This window comes from Oryza brachyantha, chromosome 4 (assembly GCF_000231095.2).
Source record: "Oryza brachyantha chromosome 4, ObraRS2, whole genome shotgun sequence".
In the NCBI taxonomy this organism is placed as follows: Eukaryota; Viridiplantae; Streptophyta; class Magnoliopsida; order Poales; family Poaceae; genus Oryza; species Oryza brachyantha.
In genome coordinates, this window is record NC_023166.2 from 14252433 (window position 1) to 14275914 (window position 23482).

At 40.6% G+C, this 23482-nt stretch overlaps 2 protein-coding genes across 2 annotated transcripts; one reads left to right on the top strand and one right to left on the bottom strand.

Moving 5' to 3' along the window:
* The first annotated feature begins 9269 nt into the window (after positions 1–9269).
* LOC102706649 (protein CUP-SHAPED COTYLEDON 1-like) lies at positions 9270–11695 on the top strand. The gene is made up of 3 exons (XM_006652453.3): positions 9270–9810; positions 10580–10845; positions 10994–11695. The coding sequence occupies exons 1-3, from the start codon at positions 9642–9644 to the stop codon at positions 11393–11395; spliced, it is 837 nt and encodes a 278-aa protein (XP_006652516.1). The 5' UTR covers positions 9270–9641; the 3' UTR covers positions 11396–11695.
* Positions 11696–19112: 7417 nt separating this feature from the next.
* On the bottom strand, positions 19113–21087 carry LOC102706933 (protein G1-like4). Its single transcript, XM_006652454.3, has 3 exons — positions 20913–21087; positions 20674–20774; positions 19113–20320 (listed from the first exon to the last, which is right to left on the bottom strand). Exon 3 carries the CDS (start codon positions 20301–20303, stop codon positions 19704–19706), a length of 600 nt encoding a protein of 199 aa, XP_006652517.2. The 5' UTR covers positions 20304–20320; positions 20674–20774; positions 20913–21087; the 3' UTR covers positions 19113–19703.
* Positions 21088–23482: the final 2395 nt, after the last annotated feature.

Consider the following 23482-nt stretch of genomic DNA (forward strand, 5'->3'; position numbering starts at 1 on the left):
ACGTACGTCGCTGTCGATCAGGGTATATCCAGTGCCGGGCCCGGCCAGCACGCGCGCGCGTGCATGGCCGCGGCTGCATATATGCCATGCGAAATGGATCCCAGTAGACATATCGATCGGCGAACGCGAGCGCGCAGACATTGATCGCCCCGGTGGAGGATCATATCCTCTGCCTTATCATGGCAGCGTGTGTCGATACATATACTGGTATTCGGGTCAGTAGATAAATGGGATCCGTATGTTAGTTATTGTAATTTATACTCATTTAAATCCTTTAAAAAAAATGTAGTGGGCCAGTTGGCCACCCCACCTACCCCGTTATAAAGATTACAAATTTTTCATTGAACTTATTAATAGTAAGAAACAATCAAACCTAAATAGATAGCTAGATATAAGGTGAATATTCTCTAGAAAAAGAGCAATTTTACTATTTCTAAGAAGATAACGGGAGAAACTTACCAAAGAATGGAAAAAATGATCATAGCAGTGTCTTTCCGTGGATAGCGATGTGAGCCTCGCGTACGTCGATCGTCCGTTCGCATGGTGCGGTAGCTCCCATGCATGCTGCACGCTTGGCTTGGCCTGCCAACTTAGTGATGAGCTAGCTGCTCAACTCAAATTATTAACTTGTGCTAAGTTATGTATCGGCAGCTAGCTAGCTAGCTTAAGGAAAATGGATTCATGGAGCTGCTAGCTTAGCTTGTCCGATCGACCTGTGCGTTTCCTTTTCGTGATCAACAATGGCTCGTTAGTGTAAGCACAGCTAGCTCATTTCTGGAAGCAGTAGTTTAATAATTGACATGAACCGGCTACAGAGTTTTAATCCGATCCGATCTCGCTACCGCTCTTGGTATTATGGTATAGGACAATAATAAGAACTAGCAACAAGGAGCCCAGGTCTTAAAAAAAATGACTACTTGCACGAGTCAGCAGCCATCAACCTACGTAGTACCAAGTATTTGTAGCTAAGATCCGAGTTGTTGTTATTGTTGTTGTGTTGTCTTGTTACAGGACTGCAAGGCTGAAAAGGTAAGGTATTATCCGGCCTAACAGTATCCATGAATACACACATGTGAATCTAAAATTTGGAGGATCGGAATGTGTGATTGCTTTCACATGCTACAAGTCTGCAACCATATAATCCAACATAAATAATTGAGCATTTTTCTCATCTTTGTGAAGTACCAAGAGATATCAAATTTTACATAAAAACAGTGGTACCTCCTGGTACCTTCTCAAGGATGTAAAATTGCTCTAAATAATTAATAGTATGCTTTGTTTGTATTTTGTTGTAATCAATCTAATTAAGGCACCAATAAACAGATCAATTTTTTTAATACTAACTAAATGCCCGCGCTTTTCTACGGATAGTTCTCCACAAAATGTGTGGCATGTCCTTTTTTAGAAATATTCAACTTAATTTTATTTTATATGTCCCTATCCATTTAGATTTGGTTGTTTCTTAATATTAAAAAATCAATGGGATAATTTGCAAAATTTACAATAGGAGTTGATGGGGTGACCAATGATGAGGTCATAGATTCACCGTCACTCATTTTCAATGAGTACATATGCAAGCCAAGCCAAGTGAAAATCATAGTACTTTAGAAATGCCAAATGACATCATTCAGTAGAGCTGGAAAAATGCCCCCTAACCTTGATGATGTAGTCATTTTTATGGGAAATTTATAATTTGAGATATACTATTTTTATTCTATATTATAAAATTTTTTGGTCTTATATTGATCAATGTATACGTGTTATAAATGTGTTTAGTATATATATTTATATAAACTTAACTATGTAATATCTTATAATATAAAACCGAGTTACCAGTAGTAGATTTTCAGTGTAAATCTAGTAACTCAAAGTACTAAGATATAGTACCAAATTTTACATGACATTTTCAAGACGTATGATCGTTATGTTTTTTATATGATCTGAAAAGTTAAAAAGACAACAAAATTTTTTAAAGACAAATCCACATGTACTATTTACATTTCAAACTAAGTATTTTAATATTTTTATCTACTTATCGGTTTCAAAGCTTTAAAAATAGAAAAGGTCATGGGGAAGTGTTGACCAGTGCTCAATATTCAGTAATCTGGATTGAATATATGATGCGGGGACCCGATCGATTCAAATCATAATTTGCTATAAGTTCCTTTCTAATTGTGTTTCTCTGTCTGTATCTCTCTGCTGTACGGCCAAGCTAACCGTTATAATTTCATTTGTGTCATGTTTCCATCATTTTGCATTTACTTAAGTATGCCTTCTACATCAATTTTCCAGATCGCACAATTATCGGTTGACTATTTGATTTTGCTTTTAGATAACTATGACTTAATTGTGGCTCCATCTGATTAATTATTGTCTCCTTTTCTCGTCAATCTAATTAAAATTTTAGTATGGACAGTGCCCTAATCAATAATGATAATGGCACAAATTCTACTTCTTGAAAGGGATGACGAACAAGAACGTTGTACTGATGTACTTGAATCATTGTAGTTGGGCAGAGTAGATACGAACAACACAGAACACACGCATATGCAACCCAATCAACTTTTATTCTTGATTGCTTGGGGGGGGGGGGGGGTCTGATTATTGGTTCAATGAATTCTTGTTGTAATTATAAACCACAAGAAAAGTGGCAAGTGGTTACTCAATGAGTACACTCGAAATGCCCAAAGACTACCTGGAATAAGTGCCCTACGTCAAATCTGTAAGGTTCAACGAATTTGTACTTTTTTTCAACAAAAAGCCCTGTTCACCGATTATGCATCTACTCGCCCAAAGTACTATACCCAGCGCACGCATGACATCACGTCTATATGCATTTTATTTTTATAATAATTGACGCACCGGAAAAATTAATTTTGTTGATTAGGACTATTGTGTGAACTTGGGCGAACGATCGATTACTGTTAGTTAACCCATTCCGCACGTAACGTGGACCATGCATATATCAGTATATGCATGCATTCATCCTCTCTGTTTCCGTATATGCATGCATTCTTATTTAGACGATATAGCACGATTGATATACTTTACATCTCCTAGCACATGCTAAAAAGACAGAGACTAACTATGATTCCGGCCCTTGCCCTTGTTATATATTGCCACCGTCTCTAAATGTCTGACGCCGTTGACTTTTTTATACACATTTGACTATTCGTCTTATTTAATTTTTTTATCAAATATGTAAAGTTATATATATACACATAAAAATATATTTAACGATAGATAAAATGAAGTAAAAAATAATTAATAATTCTAAAATTTTTTGAATAAGACGAATAGTCAAACATGTATAAAAAGAACAATTTTACCATCTTTGAGGAGGTACCAAGAGGTATCACCGTTTTTTTAATAAAATTTGGTACCTCTTGGTACCTTAGGTACTAGAAGGTATCAAATTTTATATAGAAAAGAGTGGTACCGTATTGTACCTCCTTAAAGATGGGAAAAAAACTAATATAAAAAAGTCAATGACGTTAAATATTTAGGGATGGAGGGAGTATGAATCATCTATTGAAAGCAAACTCACGCTCATGTGTGTAGAATTAATTGATGGACACTAGGATTTGAAGCATCGTTAGTGTAAGATCAAGATCTATAAGTTTTGACGCTGAACAATTAGCGGTTCGTGATATATTTTGAATAAGTGTTTTTATGATATGCTGGACTTCGCGGTCAAACCGCCGGTACGTGGATGGTCAGACCGTCAAGTCTGACCAACAGTTTCGGTTTTAGATAATCTTTTCTATTTTTATTGATTTGACTTCTAAATAGTTTCTATACGTATACATACTATTGTTATGCTAATGTGAGTCAAGTTGGGTAAACTTGTACTCAAAATATAGTTTCTTTATTGTTGTATGTGTAGGTATTACTTGAGACCTTAGGATCGAGACTATTGCTGGTGATGGATCGGAGCTGGCTAGGGAGTAGTTGATGTCCAGGGATTATGAGATCATGCGGGATACCAAAGTGCCATAGGATAATGCACGTGGTGATAAAGTTTTCATATGGCATACAAGAGGGATTGTGTGCGTATGGTAATGTGAAGTTGAATTTGGACATGGAAAAATTAGTTACATTAGAGATAAAGATAGGTTGGATACGGTTAAGGAAAGATTTCTCACCATATTGGGAGTCATAATTCATGCCAAATACGTGGGCTTTGCACAACCACGTTGAAGGTATAAATAGGTATCGAAGTGTATGCCCCTGAGGTGCTTTTTGGTAAGATTTAGATGAGAGAAAATTAGGGTTCTAGCCTATATTTCGTTAGGTCTAAAGTTTTGAGAGGTGTGCTATTGGTGCACTTTGTAAACGCTGGTTGATACAATAAAATAGAGACTTTCAATCTACATCTTTGAGTTTCGTCGAGTTGTGTTTTTACAAGATCTCGACGGTCTAATCACAAGCAATGTGGTGGTCGGACCAAAGGGTAAGCGACAGACCAACCGGAGTATAATCGGTAGTCTGATCGGTAGATCAACAACAATCGGACAAGTGGCTAGTGGGTGGTCAGACTGGTGGTGTCCAGTGAGCAGTCAAACCGGCAATATACAAATACTTCAGTGGGTCTTTAGTCTGAGGTAAATCTTTTAATTCCGCAAAAAAATGGATTTGTTATATACTTGTCATTCACCCCTCTTTGTAGGGCTTCGATCTTCTTTTACAAGAAAGGTACAATCTCCATATTTGTGTTGATATATGTTGATGACATCATTGTTGCTAGTTCTTGTGAAAAAGCAACTTCGGCATTACTTCAAGATTTGAAAGAAGAATTTGCCCTTAAGGATCTTGGTGCGTTGCACTATTTATTGGGCATAGAAGTTAATAAAGTTCATGATGGAATTATCTTGACTCAAGAGAAGTATGCTACTGATCTGTTAAAACGTGTCGGCATGCATGGCTGCAAGGAGATCAATACACCATTATCAGCAACAGATAAATTATTGGCGAAAGAAGGTGAGCCTCTAGGTGCGGAGGACTCTACAAGGTATCGAAGTATTGTTGGTGCGTTACAGTACTTGACATTGACCAGACCGGATATAGCTTTTCCGGTAAATAAAGTTTGCCAATATCTACATGCTCCCACAGACACCATCTATAGAACTTGAATGACAATACACCTTTATATTCTAGCTAAGTTAAATCCTGTTTTGCGTAGAACCATGTATTGATAGTATCAAGATATAATTTTATGGTCTATAAGAACATATAAAGAGATGTTATATGAATTGAAGAAACTTTTTATGGTCCCTAAAAAACTACCTCGAGTAACAAATTTTTAATGTAAACTTTTTTTAACTACATGTACTAGTCATCAAAGATAATGAAGTTTTATACTAGAAAGTGATACTTCAATATATCTTTTAAATATGATAAAATTATCCAAAATGTAATGCTTACGTGTAAAATAAGATACCAGTAACTACATTACAATATATCTCAGTATCATCTAAGTACTTTAGGGGGTGATTTCCTAGAAAAGGCCAAACAATATATTTGCAAACAAAAAATAATTTTTGAATATAATTTTTATATGTGTATTCTCAGCAACCTAAGCCGAGGCTGAAAAATAAACTTTGACGAAAAAAAATCCTAAAATCAGTTCAAATTTTGGCTTATAAATATAAGCAGAAGCGAAAAGACGTGCGTACAAGTAACCCAATATCCTAATAACTTTTCAGTGGGACCATATGAGTCATGCATCAACCATTGTCTTTTTTTTTTCACTAATATTCAGTTTTTTCTATCACTTGGCACTGCCTGGTTACATTTTTTTTGGAGATGTTTCAGGTTAAGTTTTGAACAACAATTACTTCTTAAATTGTTAGATTGGATATAAAAAACCTTTCATTTTTAATAAGTCAATTTGCAAACAAAAATCAGTGTGTTATGTGCAAGATTTATACCAAATTTAATTTTGGGGGATCATGTTGGATATTGGATTGAAATGACTATTTTAAAACATGGTGCCAATAGATATTACTCACATACATGTGTTCTTTTGGTAGAATTTTAGTGAGGCTAGGTTGCGTTCTTTTCTTTGATTATTCTTAGATTTTTACTCGGTTTTCCACACACACTTTCAAACTACTAAATAGGGTATTTTTCTGTAAAATATTTTTACGTAGAGATTCGTCATCTTACATTTTCCAAAATAATTTTTTGACGTTATAATAGCTAATTCCATCATTTACACCAACAAATAACTATAAAAACAGATAATATTTCATCGATCTCTTATTTTTGGCTGGAAAAGAACACAGCCTAGGTCGCTAGCTAGTGATGTATTGTTGATATCTATATCTTTGTTTGTGCGTGTGTGCTGGGAGATGCATTATGAGTCTTCTCTACAATCGGAAAAAGAGAAAAAAAAAATGATGATGTTTTTAATCTGTTGCACAAGACCACAGTCCACAGTGTTGCCTCCATCGTTACGAAACAATGGCTAATTATTACTCCCGAGTCCTCATCTTACCTGGCCTATTATACCAAGAAAAACATCTAGATGTGCACATCAAACCGACGCATGATTCGCAAATCCCCGGTCCCACCGTAGTACACTACAACTGCATTATTTATGTGTTAGACAAAAAGCTTGTGCAGCCCTCACACACGCACACTCACATATGGGGGCGATCACGTCGCCGTCTTCGTCGTCCCTAATCGTACGTGATCGAACAACCTTAAAAGGACATCCTCTTTTTCCCATCCAATTAATTTGCGCTTTAATTTCCTTCCCATAGCTCTATCTCTGAAGACTTTATTTTAGGAAATTTGCTTTGGTCCAACAAAAAGTACCGATCTAACTGAGTAGTAGGATGTGCACTGTTAGATTCAACGATCAGAAATGATTTGTTACCGCGAGATACCGGTAACTCGAGATACTTTTTGTTGGACCGAAGCAAATCTCTATTTTAGACAATATTTGTAAATTTCCTACTAGTTTTTCTATTTTGTAGGGATGTTAGTTAAATGATAGTGTTGGTGACATATTTATATTTTTCTAGTGGCAGTTCTGTAATAATGATTTCTTGCGAAGATTGCACCAACGATTTAAATCAATGATAAATTTACGATTGCCATTTGTTTGTTTAGGATTCAACGTCCCTCGTTAACATGAAAGTACTATGCGTTGATGAGTAAGAAGTATTGAAACGCTAAAACTCCTGATCTACAGACGAGAGTAGGCAGAGTGAGATAAAAATAAATTTATTTTGAGATAAATATTGGAGGACAGAACTGGAGCATTGTGAGACAGGTGCACCAAGCCACCAACGTAATGTACGTATTTCTTAACAATGTTTGAAATTCTGGTATCCCTGACGTAAATGTGCAAAACAAAATTGCAATTTGCAAACCAAGTTTCTTATGGAGTTTTTTACCGTCCTAGAAAAATTACTTTGAGGTACCATATTTTTTATCGTAAAATCTTAATTGATACCTCTAAATATTAAATAGTTAGATGTATTAAAATTTTACGCTAAGGATTAGATACAGATCTTTTTCCACTCAAGATATTGCGTGGAAAATTTTTCATTCTTTATATATCTATCCAATGCAACACTTTAATTGATATTGAGCTACGTATCAATGCATCACGTAGCTCTATCCCGAAATAAGTGGCATCATAATAATGCTTACGTTTTAACAAATAGCTCGACAGAAAGATAACTTAGGAAAACCAGTGTTCCATGCAGCAGGATGCAGCACGCGCCGTTCATATCGCCTCTTCTGGGGATCGCATGATTGGTAACCAATCATGGATAGCTTGTGGAACTTGGCCTCTTCGATAGCGCGCACCCGAATTCCCCGATCGAGCTAGGTAGCACGATAGTCGCAACATGTCGATCGGGTCGACAGTGTTCACTCGAATCTTTCACCTAAGTTTTTTTCCCCTCAAACACGCAAAAGACTTACATATCAATATATTGAAAAAATATTGATAAATAACGCAACAAGACCAGATCAGCCTACTGCAGGGACCCCAAAAGAAACGGAGCTAGAACTAACTTAGAACCCTATGAAACTAAGGAACTAACTCAACACCAAGAGCGAGGAGGAGAGGGCAGACAACACTACTCTCCCAAAAAGCCACCTAGGGGTGGACAGAAAGCTCGTGACTCGTTAGCTCACTTAACTCGTGATAAACTCGGCTCAGCTCGTTTTATTTTTCTAACGAGCCAAGCTGGCTCACGAGCCTTAACGAGCTAGACCAAAGACGCGCGAGTCGCTACCGTTCGTCGATTCCATCTTGAAATGCATGTGTTCAGTACTTCATAGGTTCATTATGTGATTTATTGGTTCAAACTTTAATATTTAGATACAATTTTATATGATTTACATGTTTGAACTAAACCTTTGATTGCATGATCTATTGAAAAATTGTTTAGGTTAACTTTTCATGTATTGACTCACAAGTCTAATGAGCTAGCTCGAGCTTTACAACGAGCCGAACTGGGTTTTTAGCTCGTTACGATAAAGAGCTATAACGAGCTAGATTGAGCCAAATCGAACCGGCTCGTTATCCACCCCTAAAGTTACCAAAGGCCGCCACAGGAGATACACAGGCTAGGTGGTTCGCTACAGGAGATAGCTACCCTCTTCGTCATACCGTACGATAGCTTGGCTATGTGATTAGATTCATTTATATATTACTACCTTTATTTTATATTGTAAGACTTTCTAGCCTGATGTAAATTCATCAACTGACGAATGTATTACATATATATATATATATATATATATATATATATATATATATATATATATATATATATATATATTCATTAGCATACATATGAATCAAGTCAAGATTAGAAAGTCTTATATTATAAAATGGATGGAGTAATATATGTTATTTATACGTATACCTAAAATTATTAATATTTCTATAAGTCTAGCTATAATATAAAATCATTTTTCTCATCCCTGAGAAGTTAGCAGGAGATACCACCGTTTTCTATATAAAATTTGATATCTTTTAGTAAGGTACCAAATTTTACATACAAAACAGTTATATCTCATAGTACCTACTCAGAAATAGGAAAAATGCTCGTAATATAAAGTCTGGTATTTAAAACAGGGCACTTAGACAGAGAGTAGAGAGAGACTGCACGGCCGCTACTGTGCCGCGCGCTCGCCCGCCGATTAGGGGAGCTGGGACCTGGGAGCGGCGCGCGCACAAGTACTGTTCCATGACGCGGCATGGACATCGAGCTTTCCACAGTGTCTACTGGCCTTAGCCCTTAGCTAGCGCGAGCGAGCTTTCGTTTCCCAGTAAGCTAGCTAGCTTGGCCCCTCTCGCCGGCGCCTCTCTATAAAAAGGACTCGATCGAGAGCTCCAGCCACTCTCATGATTTACATCTATATCTGTTTATCTCTCGTGTGTGCTCGATCCGGTGCCTCATCGCCATCTCTGTAAAATTCTGTAGCCAAAATTAAAGATCTTAGTTATTGCCGGTAGCTAGCTAGCTGCTTGGCTGGTTTCTGTATAGGTAGCTTATTAATTGGGAGGATTAATTAGTTGTTGTGTTACCTCTGAGCTCGATCTGGTCAGCTGGTTAATTTGCATCGACGTCGTCGTCTGGCCGGCCGGGAGGGAGGGATCGGAGGGATCGATGGGTCTGAGGGAGATTGAGTCGACATTGCCGCCGGGGTTCAGGTTCTACCCGAGCGACGAGGAGCTGGTCTGCCACTACCTACACAAGAAGGTGACCAACGAGCGCGCCTCGCAGGGGACGCTGGTGGAGGTCGACCTCCATGCTCGCGAGCCATGGGAGCTTCCCGGTGAGTCATGAATATATATCCTGCTGCATGTGTTGTTACTTGATTAATTCATCCATCTGTCTCTCGATCTCCCCCTCGATCTCTTGCACACATGCTGTTTTATCGTCTGAAGTAGCTCGGATTAGATAGATCGTAGACGAGATTGTGAAGATCGAGATGATTGCGAGAAACAGCAAAAATACAGAGACCTATAACTAAACCATTCATGTGATTTTTCTTCATGACCGAGATGCGACCTGGATATTAGGGCTAGCAGATTGATTAGCATGTTCTTGTTCCTTGAAATGATATGCAAAAGTTAGGTGTGCCCCTTTGGTAGCAGCACGTATCAACCAGAAAAGAACTATCTATGATCGAAGAACTTTGTGGTATACTATTGTTGAATTATTTTAACATGGATGAATCCTAAAAGATTCGATTTCTGTCAAGTTAATGGCCTATACCTCCATAATTAGTCACGGAATAATCCACAATAATTTCGTCCAATAATACATTAACTGATCCGAAAGCAAAGTGTTGTACTCCTCGTCTCGCCATCTTGATGACGACTCCGATCCTGTCTGTTTCTTTGCTACGTCACATGAGTAACAGTTCATGCCGTTGTTTGTTTTCTTTTTCTGAAACATCAGCCCCTTTTCCTTCAGAAATTAGTTTGAGCACTTTACGGCCGTGAATCAAAACCCTTCTTGCTGTACCATCAGAAATTAGTTTCACATCATGTGCAAAGGCCATGAATGATTAACCCTAAAATATCTTCTCTAATATGCAGACGTCGCGAAGCTGACGGCGAGCGAGTGGTACTTCTTCAGCTTCAGGGACCGCAAGTACGCGACGGGTTCGCGCACGAACCGCGCCACCAAGACGGGCTACTGGAAGGCCACCGGCAAGGACCGCGAGGTGCGCAGCCCGGCCACGCGCGCCGTCGTCGGCATGAGGAAGACGCTCGTCTTCTACCAGGGCCGCGCCCCCAACGGCGTCAAGTCCGGCTGGGTCATGCACGAGTTCCGCCTCGACTCGCCGCATTCTCCACCGAAGGTATAGCGCTCGCGCGGCAATGCGATTTGCATGCTCCTGCACACTAGCTAGCTAGCTAAAACGTCCGTGCCATGCCGTGCCGTTGCTAACTTTGGACCGATGCGCATGCGCTGCTGCGTGGCGCACTACGTGCGGCGTTGATCTGCAGGAGGACTGGGTGCTCTGCAGAGTGTTTCAGAAGAGCAAGGGAGACGGCGAGCAAGAAAACGCCACCAGCGCGGCCTCGCCGGCGACCTTCGCTGGCTCGTCGCGGGTGGCGGCTGCGCCGGACGTCCGAGCCGCTTACAGCGACCAGACAGGCTCGTCGACGGGATTCGCGCCAAGGCAGAGCGAGATACTCGACAGCTCAAACCATCAGTTGCTGAACTTGGCCATGTTCCAGTGCAACTCGGTTCTTGACCATTTCCCGCAGGAGGTGAGCAGCTCGCCGATGATGGGGCTAGGGTCCATCGGAATTGGGGATGATCAATACGGCTTCTTCTACGACGTCGGCTTCGAGGAGACGGCGAACCTCGGAGCGGGCATGAGGTTCCCGCAAGGGTGGAGTTGATGCCCGGTCGATTGTGCAGTGAGATCATCGCGACAGCATTTGTGAAGGAAAAAAAATGATTGAATTGATTCCATTGATACGGTTTCTTCCCCAAGAAATAAAATATTGCTACTGTAGGTAGTGTTTGGTTTAAATTGCAGCCTGCATGAGATGGTTCGGTCAATTTGAATTGTATATATAGTGTGTGGAGTCAAAAGGTATTGCTCTACTCTTATGTAAGTTGATACAATCCATCACCCCAAGTTCCGGTTCATAGATCAAACGATCTCTGAGCTATCAGACTGGATTTGTTATTACAAACTAATGGCATTTCCATTGATCAAAATAGTCTGTTTTCACTCTACATGCTATATATGCCATGCTTGAATTTTCTGATTTTCAAAGTGCTCACGAGATCATCAGTAGCTACATGCTAATGTGCGACGAAAAGTCCTTTGTGGAAACTCGGAGGCATCGGTTATATATGTGGCGAAAAGCTGGTCCGCGTCGTTTAATAAGATTAGGGGCAGATTAGAGGCTGTTTGGTTGCTGCCCTCACATGAAGTTGCAGGACTAGATGTGAGCCGGAGGCTTGCCTCAATATTGTTTGATTGGTATCTTGATCTCATTTCATCCATGCATGTCCTGAGCTCGATTTCGGTTGCCTGAGCAGTAAGCAGCAGCAACGGCTTGATAATTACTACTCCATGTTTCAAGTTATAAAACTTTAATTATAGCTTTGTCTAGATTCATTTAATGATTAATGGTTTATATATGTGTTTAAATTCATTAACATTTATATGAATCTAGATAATGCTAAAATATCATGCATGGTAAAATGGATACAATATTAATTATCGTATTATGCGCTTCTCTCACTTTTCTATTCATATATGTCAGTCTCTTTTTTCGAATAAAGTTGCATATGACTACTACTAAGTAAAGCGGATTAGGACGGATTATTTTGACAAAAATGGTTTGAACCAATTTTCTCATGTAAATTGAGGTAAGTCATTAGCACACGATTAAGTACTTCTTCAAACATATCTATGAAACTTATTAAGTACGTCATCAGTAAAAACCTATTATGGTACTCTCTCAGGCTCATGTCATCAACCAAACAAGTTTTACTCATGCATCCAACGTCATAAATAACTCATAAAAATCACATGAAACTCTTAGTATCACATTGGCATCAACCAAACATGCCCTAGCACAATATATTAAGCTTCCATTTAGGTTGTGTGCTTGTGTTCAGGGAGAGGGTTGGGATTTGGGAGCTTCTCCCCTAAATAGCACGAAAAAGGAAGTGGTAGGTTAGAACATAATTATTTAAGTATTAGTTGAAAATTAAAAAAATAGATAATATAATTTTTAAAACAACTTTTCTATATATTTTTTAAAATATTCTTTAGCAGCTTGAAAGACATGTGCATGAAAACGGATGAGTAGAAGTTGGAAAAAAGGAGAAAATAACACAGCTTAATAGTAGAAGCTAGAAAGTTCCAAAGCAAAGCTTGAATTTTCCAAATACAAAACATGGTTGTCAAATGAGAATCAATCAGCTGGATAGTAGCTAGCTAGCTAGTAGCTATCTACTGCCATCGATCTCTGCCTCTTGATCAGGCCAAACTGCCAGGCTATCATGAATTGGAATCTAGAACTCTTGATGTATATAGGAGACAATACGTCTTCTTTCATGTGTTCGTCTGTGTCTTCTTGACATATGCATGTACATACAGTATTAGAACGAAAAATCCTATCCAATTCTAGCCTAGTTGGCATCTCCAAGTATACGCATATTTACCTTAATCTTTTTTCTTTCCTTATTTTTATAAGGCAAAATTTAAATTAATTTTGGTGGTTTTTCGCCATAGTTGATTTTTCGGTCTTTGTTTTTTAAAATAAGAAGACATGTATAAAAAATTTATTTATAAATTATTTTTCGTTTATAAAAATATAATTGACGTTTTCCATGTAGAAGTCATAATATCGGCCCCTATATCTAGATCGATGGATGTGCGTACATCAAGTCCAAGTTGGCATGCATTGCACTGGATGTTATCTCGATATAATTCTGGGCCCTAGAAAATGGGGAATGCAGTCTTTCATCTTATTTTTTCGCTTGTGCATATGTTTATAAGTCAAAATTTAAATATTAAACTTTAATTTGGAGTTTATTTTTAGTGTTTTTCACTGAAGTTTATTTTACAACTTTGGCTTTTAGATCACTGTGAATACATATATATAAAATGTTTATTCACAAAATATTTTTTATTTTATACCGTTTGGCTTTTGAAAAAGCCAACAACCACCCCATTTTTGAAACTTTTTTTCTTTTTCTTTTCAGCAGGCAGTAACGTATCGTATGTGCTTCTCCATGATACAGTGTTCTTCTCTCATCAAAAAAAAAAAATGATACAGTGTTCTTCTTAACAGTCTAACCTCCAGATACGCTTTATCAGATCTTTTCATGTGCTTCAGTACAAGAACGACGGCTTCCTGACCAGCAAACTGTGTCCTTTCAATTGGAACATCCCAATCTACGTACTTTACATTGTTGTACTGATCGTACCCACGAGGACTGCGACTTTTACATGATTGGTGAGTTAAGAACACAACTTAAAGGCATGGTTTTGTGTGCTAGAAAATATTACAATATGCTGGTGTTCTTAACTCACCAATCATACAAAATCGCAGTAAAAATATTACTCGTCTCTCTGTGTGGTGATGACGAATTAACACAACGCTCCATTTGACAAGTAAAGAAATCAGGTTTGTGAAAAAATTATAGATATAGCCCAAGTTCCCAGGGTCCAGGCTTAAAGCGCGCGGATTCGGATGATCTAACCGCACAGTGGGCTTGCACCATCCCTCTATGCGCCACTTCGGCCCAAACAAAACATTTTTGTTCTTCGGGAGGCCCAAATAAACTTGTCAGGCCAGGTTTTCCGAACTACTCCTTCCATTATATTCCAGGCGGCCCGCAGGTGAACCGATCTGGGCCTTTCATTTTTCCAACGGTTCGCGTGCCGTGGGGGCACGTGTCGCGGAAGGCGGGGCGCCATGTTCGGCCCCGCGAGCACGCCGAGCTGCCGCCCGGATCGTCGCGTGGCGCAGGCACGGCAGTACACGCCCAGTAGGATTCCAGTACGGAGTCCGAGCACCTTGGCGCTGGTTGGCTCGGACTCGTGCGCGAGGGGGCATATGTAGGAGACCACCGCGCCGTGATCGATCGATGGCGCGTCCATCCGTCCGCCCGTCCATCCATCCAGGTGCAGCGCGTGGCGGCGTGGGGGCAGCGAGCGTGCACAGGGTGAGACCCGCCCCGGGCCGGCCGGCTCCTCTGGCTGATCCGTCGTCGCGTTCCCCCGCGCGAGCGCCGGGCGCCGACACCCAGTACCGCGACCCACGCGCGATGGTGACCCTTCCCCCCCACCGCGCGCGGGGCTGGCGCTGGCCCGATTCGATCGATGGATCGATCGATCATCGGGTCTCGGTCAAACGCGGAGCACCCCGTCAAGGCAGAGGCGGCAGACCTGCCGCGCGCGCCAGCAGGCCACCCACCCATCCATCCATGCATCCGTGGCACGCATAGCCGGCATCGGGCTCCGGTTCAGAGTGGCCGGGCCGGCGCCCCCTCCGCGGAGAGACTAGAGACGACAAGAGCTCAGCCATGGCCCTGTAGCGCGCTCTGCACCTGCACCTGCATGCAAACCCCCCCTGCATCAACCTGCACCTGCACGGGCGCAGCGCAGGCGCCACAGTAGCCGGCGACGACACCCCTTCCCGCGCCGCGCGCGTGCCCGGGCGGGCGCCGGATAGATAGGTGTGCTCGATCCATGTCATGCATCGTTAATTTTTTTTCGTCGGCTTAACTAATTACCGCGCGTAGCTTTTCGTCTTCGGTTAAGGGGGGGGGGGGGGGGGGGGGGGGGGGGTTCCGCTAATTACATCGCTTCGGTCGGTCGTACGCTCTCGTGGGCGTGGGCTGTCCTGTGCTGTACAGCAACTGGCATCGGTAGGGTGGTAGAGCCAGTACGTGATTCAGACATTCATCAGTAGTGATGGCGTAAGTGTCGACCGTGCATGGATGCGATTCTTCGTCACCAGGATGCTTGTGAAGTACTAATATACATTTATATAGTACGTACATATAACATGCAGGTTCCCTCGTGCTAGGGCTCAACTTTTTATGTGCTCCCCGCTTTTTTTCGACCAAAATAAACGAATACACTTACAAGCGTGTACGTTTTATCCAGACCACTCGCGTGGCCACATACCTGGGGTACATATATATAGGGAGGTTGTACGCGTCAATGTGCGACAGAATTTACCTGGTACGCGGTATACTCACGCCCTAGCTCATTCATGATATCTTCGCCCACAAATATAACGAACTATGACACTTTTTGCAAAAAAATAAGACATTAACAAAAAAAATTGAAATTAAGATGATGTTTGTCATACTTCTGACATATCTAACAAGAATAAACTATAAACACTGATAGGGTAAGAGACCGAATGAGAACCGGGATGTTTTTATCCCACATTTTTTTAGAACCCCAATACCCCTTATATTTACGTGCGGAAGAAGCTTAGCGCCACATTGTTCTTCTCTTAGCGTGTCGGTAGATATAGTCATGCCATGGTACAGTATATTTAGCATACATATATATGCATTCCATGCTACCCCCACTTTTGAAAATGAGAGCAATGTGCGGACGCCATTAGGTACTACCACACAACAACAAATTTAGGTCGAACTCAGTGCGGCATTAAATCCAATGTTATTAAGGGACTAAGGGTTTCATGCACCCACACGTATGTTGTGAAAAAACGACACTAATGAAATAATCGTTAGTACATCTTTTTAAAAAGAATACACTATTCACATCAGTGCCGTCACTATGGGCCTCCCGGAAGCAGTGGTGCCTCAGCTTAGCGAGCAACGGCGGCGGCCTCCGAGGAGGGGTAGCAGTGGCAGTGGTCTTATTCCCGACGTGCAACACAAACACGGACAACAATGGCGGCCTCCAGTGAACAACTCCTTTGGTTCATAATTGGTTTCTTGTTCTTCGATTAATATCCTTTGGTTCTTATTGATAAGGAACACCAGAACTAGATTTTTCTTATTTTCTTTGATTTGAGAATTTAAATCTTTTTTCAAGGAATTTAAGTATTTGTGATACAAATCCTTTGATCGAGCTAGCCTGAAGAAGGAGAGAGGATGGTTTGATGATTCTGGATTTATTTTTTGTGAAAAATCTCTAGTTCGATGAGCTAGCCTGAATTGAGCTGTGGGATACCTAGAGACGGGGTATATTGTGTACCGTACTTATCTGTATAAGAAATGGAGTCCTGAGTAAGGAAGAAAGATGTAATCTTAGGCCAGGTAAGTTAGGAGTACGATAATATCTGGATTTTTTTTGAGCAAATAATATCCGGATTTTATCCCTGGATTGCTGGTTATGATCGTATCTGGGCTGGATAGGCTTGATCTTATTAGATTAGGTTTCTATCTATAGGCCCCGCTCCTCGGTATATAGGAGAGCAGGGGATCCCCAAGGGGGCATGACAAATTAGATTGGTAAATTCATTGTTGCAATATATTCCACACAAAATACAAACATCAGCAGGAGTAGAGTATTATCTCATCTTGCACCAAACCTAAGTAATCTCTTGTGTACTACATAACCATTGATTATGCTCCTTCCTTGCTACCCTGAAATTTTAATGCTGATCTCAATCGTCAACATGAACTTACATGGTTTTCTTTTTGGCTCGTGGGACTCATCGGTGTCAATTATCATAAATGGCACTAATGAGGGGAGATCAACAATGCCAAAATATTAGGGTCGTTTAGGGAACTGGTACAAATAAGAGTTCTCAAACGGCACTAAATACTATTTCTATCGCAATGTATTGACCAAATATTTTGATCAACAAATCGTACTAATGAAATTAGCAATATATAGGTGGATATTGACACAGTTATTAACAATTCCAATTGAAAATATAGTGTGAGTGTGTTCTCTTTTGTTTGAGTTTGCATGTGATATATTGTTTTTATACATATGCTTACTTAAAACATATTTTTGGCTATGACACATCAGAATGTAGCGTGTGAATGTTGTAGGCGCAAGGTAGTCTACGTTCCCTCCTATCATGACAAAAAATATCGTGAGTAGACTTGGCATGAAGATTCGAGATATAGATTGGTAGGTAGCCTGCCAGGTCAGCTAATAGGAACAATTAATGTGTCATTTGTTATAACTTGCTTAGACTTGATTGTACCTAAGTACAAGAGGTGTTAGCCTGTCGGATAGAGCTTCGGTTTGAGTAGCTCCCAGCCAGCAAGAGGCTCTCGAGCATTGCTGAATATTCATCGTAACAATTAAAGGGTGGGGGCCAAACAATCAAATGCATATGATAGCTAAGAATAAGTGGTCCTAGAAAGTAGCCTTTTACCATTTTGCCCACTTTTTTTTTACTGTAATCAATTCAAGCGCGATTATATAACTTCCTAGTTTACTCTTAGAGACTAGAAATAGCTGGGAATGACAAGTTGAATCAATTACAAGATTTACAGTCGATTTGCATATTCTTCAATGCACCTACTCGGGATAAGTCGGGGAAAACTCCTTTCCACCACTTATCCTATTTCTTGTCAGTGATCCTTGGCCACATCAAGTGCATTTCATTTTACTAAAAATAACAAAAAATACCATAAAATGTATATATTTTTATCTATGTACTGAAATGATATCAATCTGATCGAACTATATACGAAGCTTTTCAATCATTTTTTGGACGTAAAGGGGAGCAACATTATATTTCATGCTTCTAGATGTATCTAGCTAGCTTAATTACCATTTTACCATCTACTAATGAGTATAAAAAATGTGGTCATCTCAGTATTTAAGTGCTCAGCACCATGTGAATTGAAAATCTATACTCCAAATCTAGACCATTTCAAATGGGACAAGTATAAATTCCTCAAATATTACTCCATCCGTTTCACAATATAAGACTTTTTAGCCTTGCCTAGATTTATATGGATGCTAATGAATCTAAACATATATATAAATTTTATACATTCATCAATTAATGAATTTAGAGAAGGCTAGAAAATCTTACAATATGAAACGAAGGTAGTAGCATCTTAATTTGTTAAATAGACCAACAATCTTTGCTAAGGTTAGCAATATGCCCATTGATTTGCATGTCCTTAGCTATTGCAACAAATATTACTCTCTTGTCCCATAATATAAAAGATTTCCCCCTTCAACTTTGTTCTGAAATATAAGAGATTTTGTGATCCTAAATGATTTCGGAAAGGAAAAAATTGATCCCGTAGAAAAACTTTTGCAGACACATGCATGCGGCATACTAGTATATCTGAAACTTCCGCATCTTCATGTACATTTAAATCCTGTTTGCTCAGGTACCGGCAATATGCAGCTAGCAGATAGTAGCATCCAATAATCCATGAGGGGACACAACTATTCAGAAATCCAAGCGAAAAGATAGATCATAAAACCAGGACACAGTGCATTGCACGAAGGGGAGAATAATAGTTCAAGTTGACACATCCAGAGATACCAGACATATGCATGCAGCATCGATCCCAGCATGCACACATGCATGTACACAAGCTGAACAACATGTACATGAGGCATCAACACACAGCAGTAATTTGGTGCGTGGCACTGTTGGTCTGTACCACCACCCCCTGGTTTGGATGGAACTGGTCATGCACCATTCACATCGATCTTATTACTACTATTCTTGCTCACCCAAGCTAGCCCTGCATTCGGTACGATAAAAAGGAAACGAAACAGGAAGCAAAACAAGAAACAAGAAGATGCTAGAATTGGCACATGCATGATGTGCAGATGTGAGATGCCGGGCGGATTGGATGGACAGGCAAGAGAGATCTCTGCATATGTGAATCTCTCTGTCCCTCTAGATCTAGCTAGACCTCAAAGGACACACTCCTCAGTTCAAAGTACAGCAATCATTTACTCACTACTACAACTCCCACAAGCAAATGATGAACAATCAACAGCCGAAGCTAGAAAGCTAATAGAAACACAGGCGATAATGCAGTACGAACGAAGCACCTACTACTGTTGGCACTTGTGACGAACAGAGTTTGCGAACAATTAGCAGCACAAATTAAACCCATAAACATGCACATGCATGCATACGAGAACTTAGTGCACATAAAATATATGTGCTTGATCTGGCATACCGAGTTACCGACCAAATAGGAGGCCGGCGCAGCGTAGGTAGATCGGCGGATCGGCCGGCCTGTCGGCCACTCTCAGCAGGCCGCGCCGGCAGGCGGTGGAGGCGGTGGGTGATGCTGGTGGCCGTGCAGGCCGCTGCTGTCGCCCTGCAGCTGCTGCTGCGGCTTCTTGCGCTTCTTCTTCTCATAGCTGACGCCGCGGGCGCGCGCCTGGTGCTCGCGGACCTCGCGGAGGTACAGGCGGACGGCGCGTGCGGCGAACGGATTAGACTCCGGGCGGCCGCCGTTCTCCTCGAAGGCGGCGCGGAGGCGGCCGACGAGGGCGTCAAGACTGCCCCAGGCTTGGCGGAGAGGACAGGGGCAGGGCGCCGGCGGGTTGGGGTGGCCGAAGAAGGGGCAAGCTGCGGTGTGAACCTTGGTCTTGCCGAACTGGTCCAGGTAGCGCAGGAACTCGAGGACGTGCGCGCCGCTGCACTGCGCAAGGCTCAGCGGCGGCCGGTGGTTCCGCAGGTACTGCCCGAACGTGTTCCAGTCGCGCCGCTTCTGCGCCTCGTACCTGCTCGGCGACTGCGGCGTCCCCGCGCCCATGGACGGCGACGAGCTGCTGCTGCTCGACCCACCGCCACCGTTGCCTCCTCCCGACGGAGGGCTGTCGGGGTTCGGCGACAGGTCCATGGATGATGAGCTCGTTCCTAAATAAGAGAAAACCAAAAGCGAGAGCGCGCATGTGACTGTGAGCTGAAAAATTCCTGTTTTAATTTAGTTTAGTAGTAGGGCTCTCACTTACAGTTCTCCTGATCTCTTAAACAAATGAACGAGCTACTGTTTGCTTACTAATATATTGGAAAAAGAACTACTGCTTACTAATATATTGGAAAAATGAACCATGCATCATGAGGCCAATGATTACAAGTATGCATTTACAGCTGGGACTGGAGATCTGTTTCGGAGTTGGTGCGCTCTCCTTGAACCTAAGTTTGAAATCCGATGCCCAGAGAGGTGTAAATGAGTTCATATTTTTCTTAAACAGAAAGCTTGAAATTACCGGCCTTTGGCGGCGCCTGATCTTTGTTCGGTGGTTGCAGAACTGAGAAAGCTATGTGAAATCACAAATTAGTTGGCTACTTGAAGACGAGAAAAAAAAGCCTGCACAAAAACTGATCATCAGGGAAAGCAGCCATCACAGAAGGAAAACGTATTTAAGGTGGATCGAATTGTTCGTTTCGCAAGGATAGTAATTAATCTGGAAGTGTTAGCAGATCTCATCGATTTCTTGCTCCTTACTCAGCAGTGGTGGTGGTGGCGGCTGTAGACTGCTCTGGTAGAGCAACAGCTGCTGCTGCTGCAGTTTAGCTCTCTCATAGGCCCATCTGGTGATCAGGGTGTTGCTGGGAGAGCAGCTAGCTGCAGGTTCATCGTCTGTTCGACGACGGTGTGGGGAATCGCATGCTGATGCTTCTATTTTTAGGGGGAGAGCAGGGCGGTGGTGGAGGTGTTGTTTGGCCTAAAAAGGGGAGAAGTGAGGTGACTGAGACATGGAGTGCACAGTGGTATGAGCAGTGAGGGAGGGGAGAGATGCACTGATCCAGTACTGCTAGGGCTTTAGGTGATGGAAGTGTGGAGAAAAAAAAGGGACAGTGGGTGAGAGGTGACATGACAAAAGTAATTTTTTTCCCTAAGTGACGGGTCAGTGTACGGCTTAATTTAGGGTATCGCTGTTTCAATACAGGCGTTGATCGGGTGGTTTAGCGTCCGGATTAACTCGGTGACACAGGTCCAAAGCTGTCTCGATCGATTGTGGCGACTTTGATAGATAGATAGATGCATGAATCGATCAGGACACACATGTGAACATCCAATGACTGATCTTTCACTACAACCATGTCTTCATCCATTCACAAAAATAGTGCAAATGCATGTATATGTATGTACTAAAGTAATCAACTATTCATGCGCTAATACATAAAATATGATCAAAATGTCCTCCAAAACGACATCACGAATACACAAACAAGGCGACAGTAATGCACAGAATTAGGGATAATTAATTTGGGATATATGAATTTTCGGTATTCGTTATCACCAATAGAAAATTAATAATTAATATTTCAAACTTTTGACCCAATTTTGATTTAAATATCAAATATTTATGCCCAGAGAGCGCATAGGATTCTTTGTATTGACCACTGTGTTTATCCAAATTAAATATTTATGACCAGATAGAACATATATTTGACTTTTACTTAGTTTGATGATATTTGATGTAGAAAATTCAATACCAATCTGGTGTACATTGCCATATATATGTTCCTTATAAATCGTAGAGAGAGTCCGAACGATAGACTTTGCATATTGCACGCTTGCACATACTGTGGTGATCATTAACATCCGAGCAAATGTCTTCAAGCATAAACCAAATTAAAGTTCATTAAGGACGATGGGGAAGGGACGTTAATCAGCCGACAAGGAGTACATCATGATTGATAAAAAAATAGGGGGCAGAATGTGCGAGTAACTGATTATGACAAGAAATAGTCTTTTTTACTTCTTAATTAAATGATTGGCAAAGGGTCCAGTTACATATTGTATTTTAATACATTTGCTACGGTGCTCATGTGCCTAGCATAGCGGGTTGTAAAAGACTTAACTTGTACAAATGGTTATACGGAAAAGAATGATGCTCTATATAGCACTAAACTTATAATAGGTTCAGTTTTGATTAGACTTAAGAACTGATAATATGATTTTTCATATATATATTTATTTTGCAATTAACTACCAACGTACTCGATATTCTCGTAAATAGCGGCTAAATTAACAGCTTAAATGTCTTAAATAGTAGAGATCATTAACCATGTGCATGTGTGTTTTCATTGAAAATAAAGATGTTACTCATTCGACTGTCATGTCTTTGTCTTATCAAAATGACTAACTAATCAATGGGGTCATTTAAAACTGTATATCTTTATGCCTATAAAGGTTATCTAGGTTTTCTACTTTGGCAAGTGAATTGTGACTCAAATTTAAACCCCTTAGCTTATAATGGAATGCATACATGGGTGTAGACAATTAGGGGGCGTGCACCAAAGCTCTCTTCCCAGAGGTTTAGAAAGCATGCCACACATTCTATGGTGAAAAAGTAGCTAGCAGCACAGCATTGTATAGTATAAACAGAGAACCTACTACCTAGGGTAGCCTGAGTGTTGATTACATTATGAGATTTGCTAAAATATATTCAGGACATTATACTCCTATATCTCTCGCGGCCTCGTGCGCACGTTCCTGTTTAAATTTCAGAATTCAACTTAACTTTCATTTATGGTGATGATAAGATCAAATGAAGCCTTCTGGGCATATTTTCCTCTACTAACAAAACCAGATGGGTCAATTCCCTGTATGCCCCTGTAATTTACTTCAATCCCTTCTGCGTCCCTGAGATTTGCTTGATCTCTTATATACTCTTGAGTTATTATTTGAATCTCTTATATGCTCATTCCGTTAGTTGACCGTTAGTTTGACCGTTAATTATTGTAGAAATGACTTTAGTGTCCTCGGTATATTGCTAAAAGCTAGAAATGTTTGATGTGTAAATTATTTGGGTTGTGAATAAAAATAAGATATAAATTACTAAATATTTTTTAAAAAATAAAACATAATTTTATTAACAATTTTAAAAAAAATTGTTTGAAACAAATCAAGCTTCCCATCAAATTTGAAAATTACTTTTCAACGAATATGCAGTGAAAAAAGATTCATTTTAAAAAAACAAAGGGGACGAAATTATTTCATCACAAACTAAAAATCATATTTAATTTAAAATTAATGTGTGGATTTATCATATTTTTTTAAAAAAT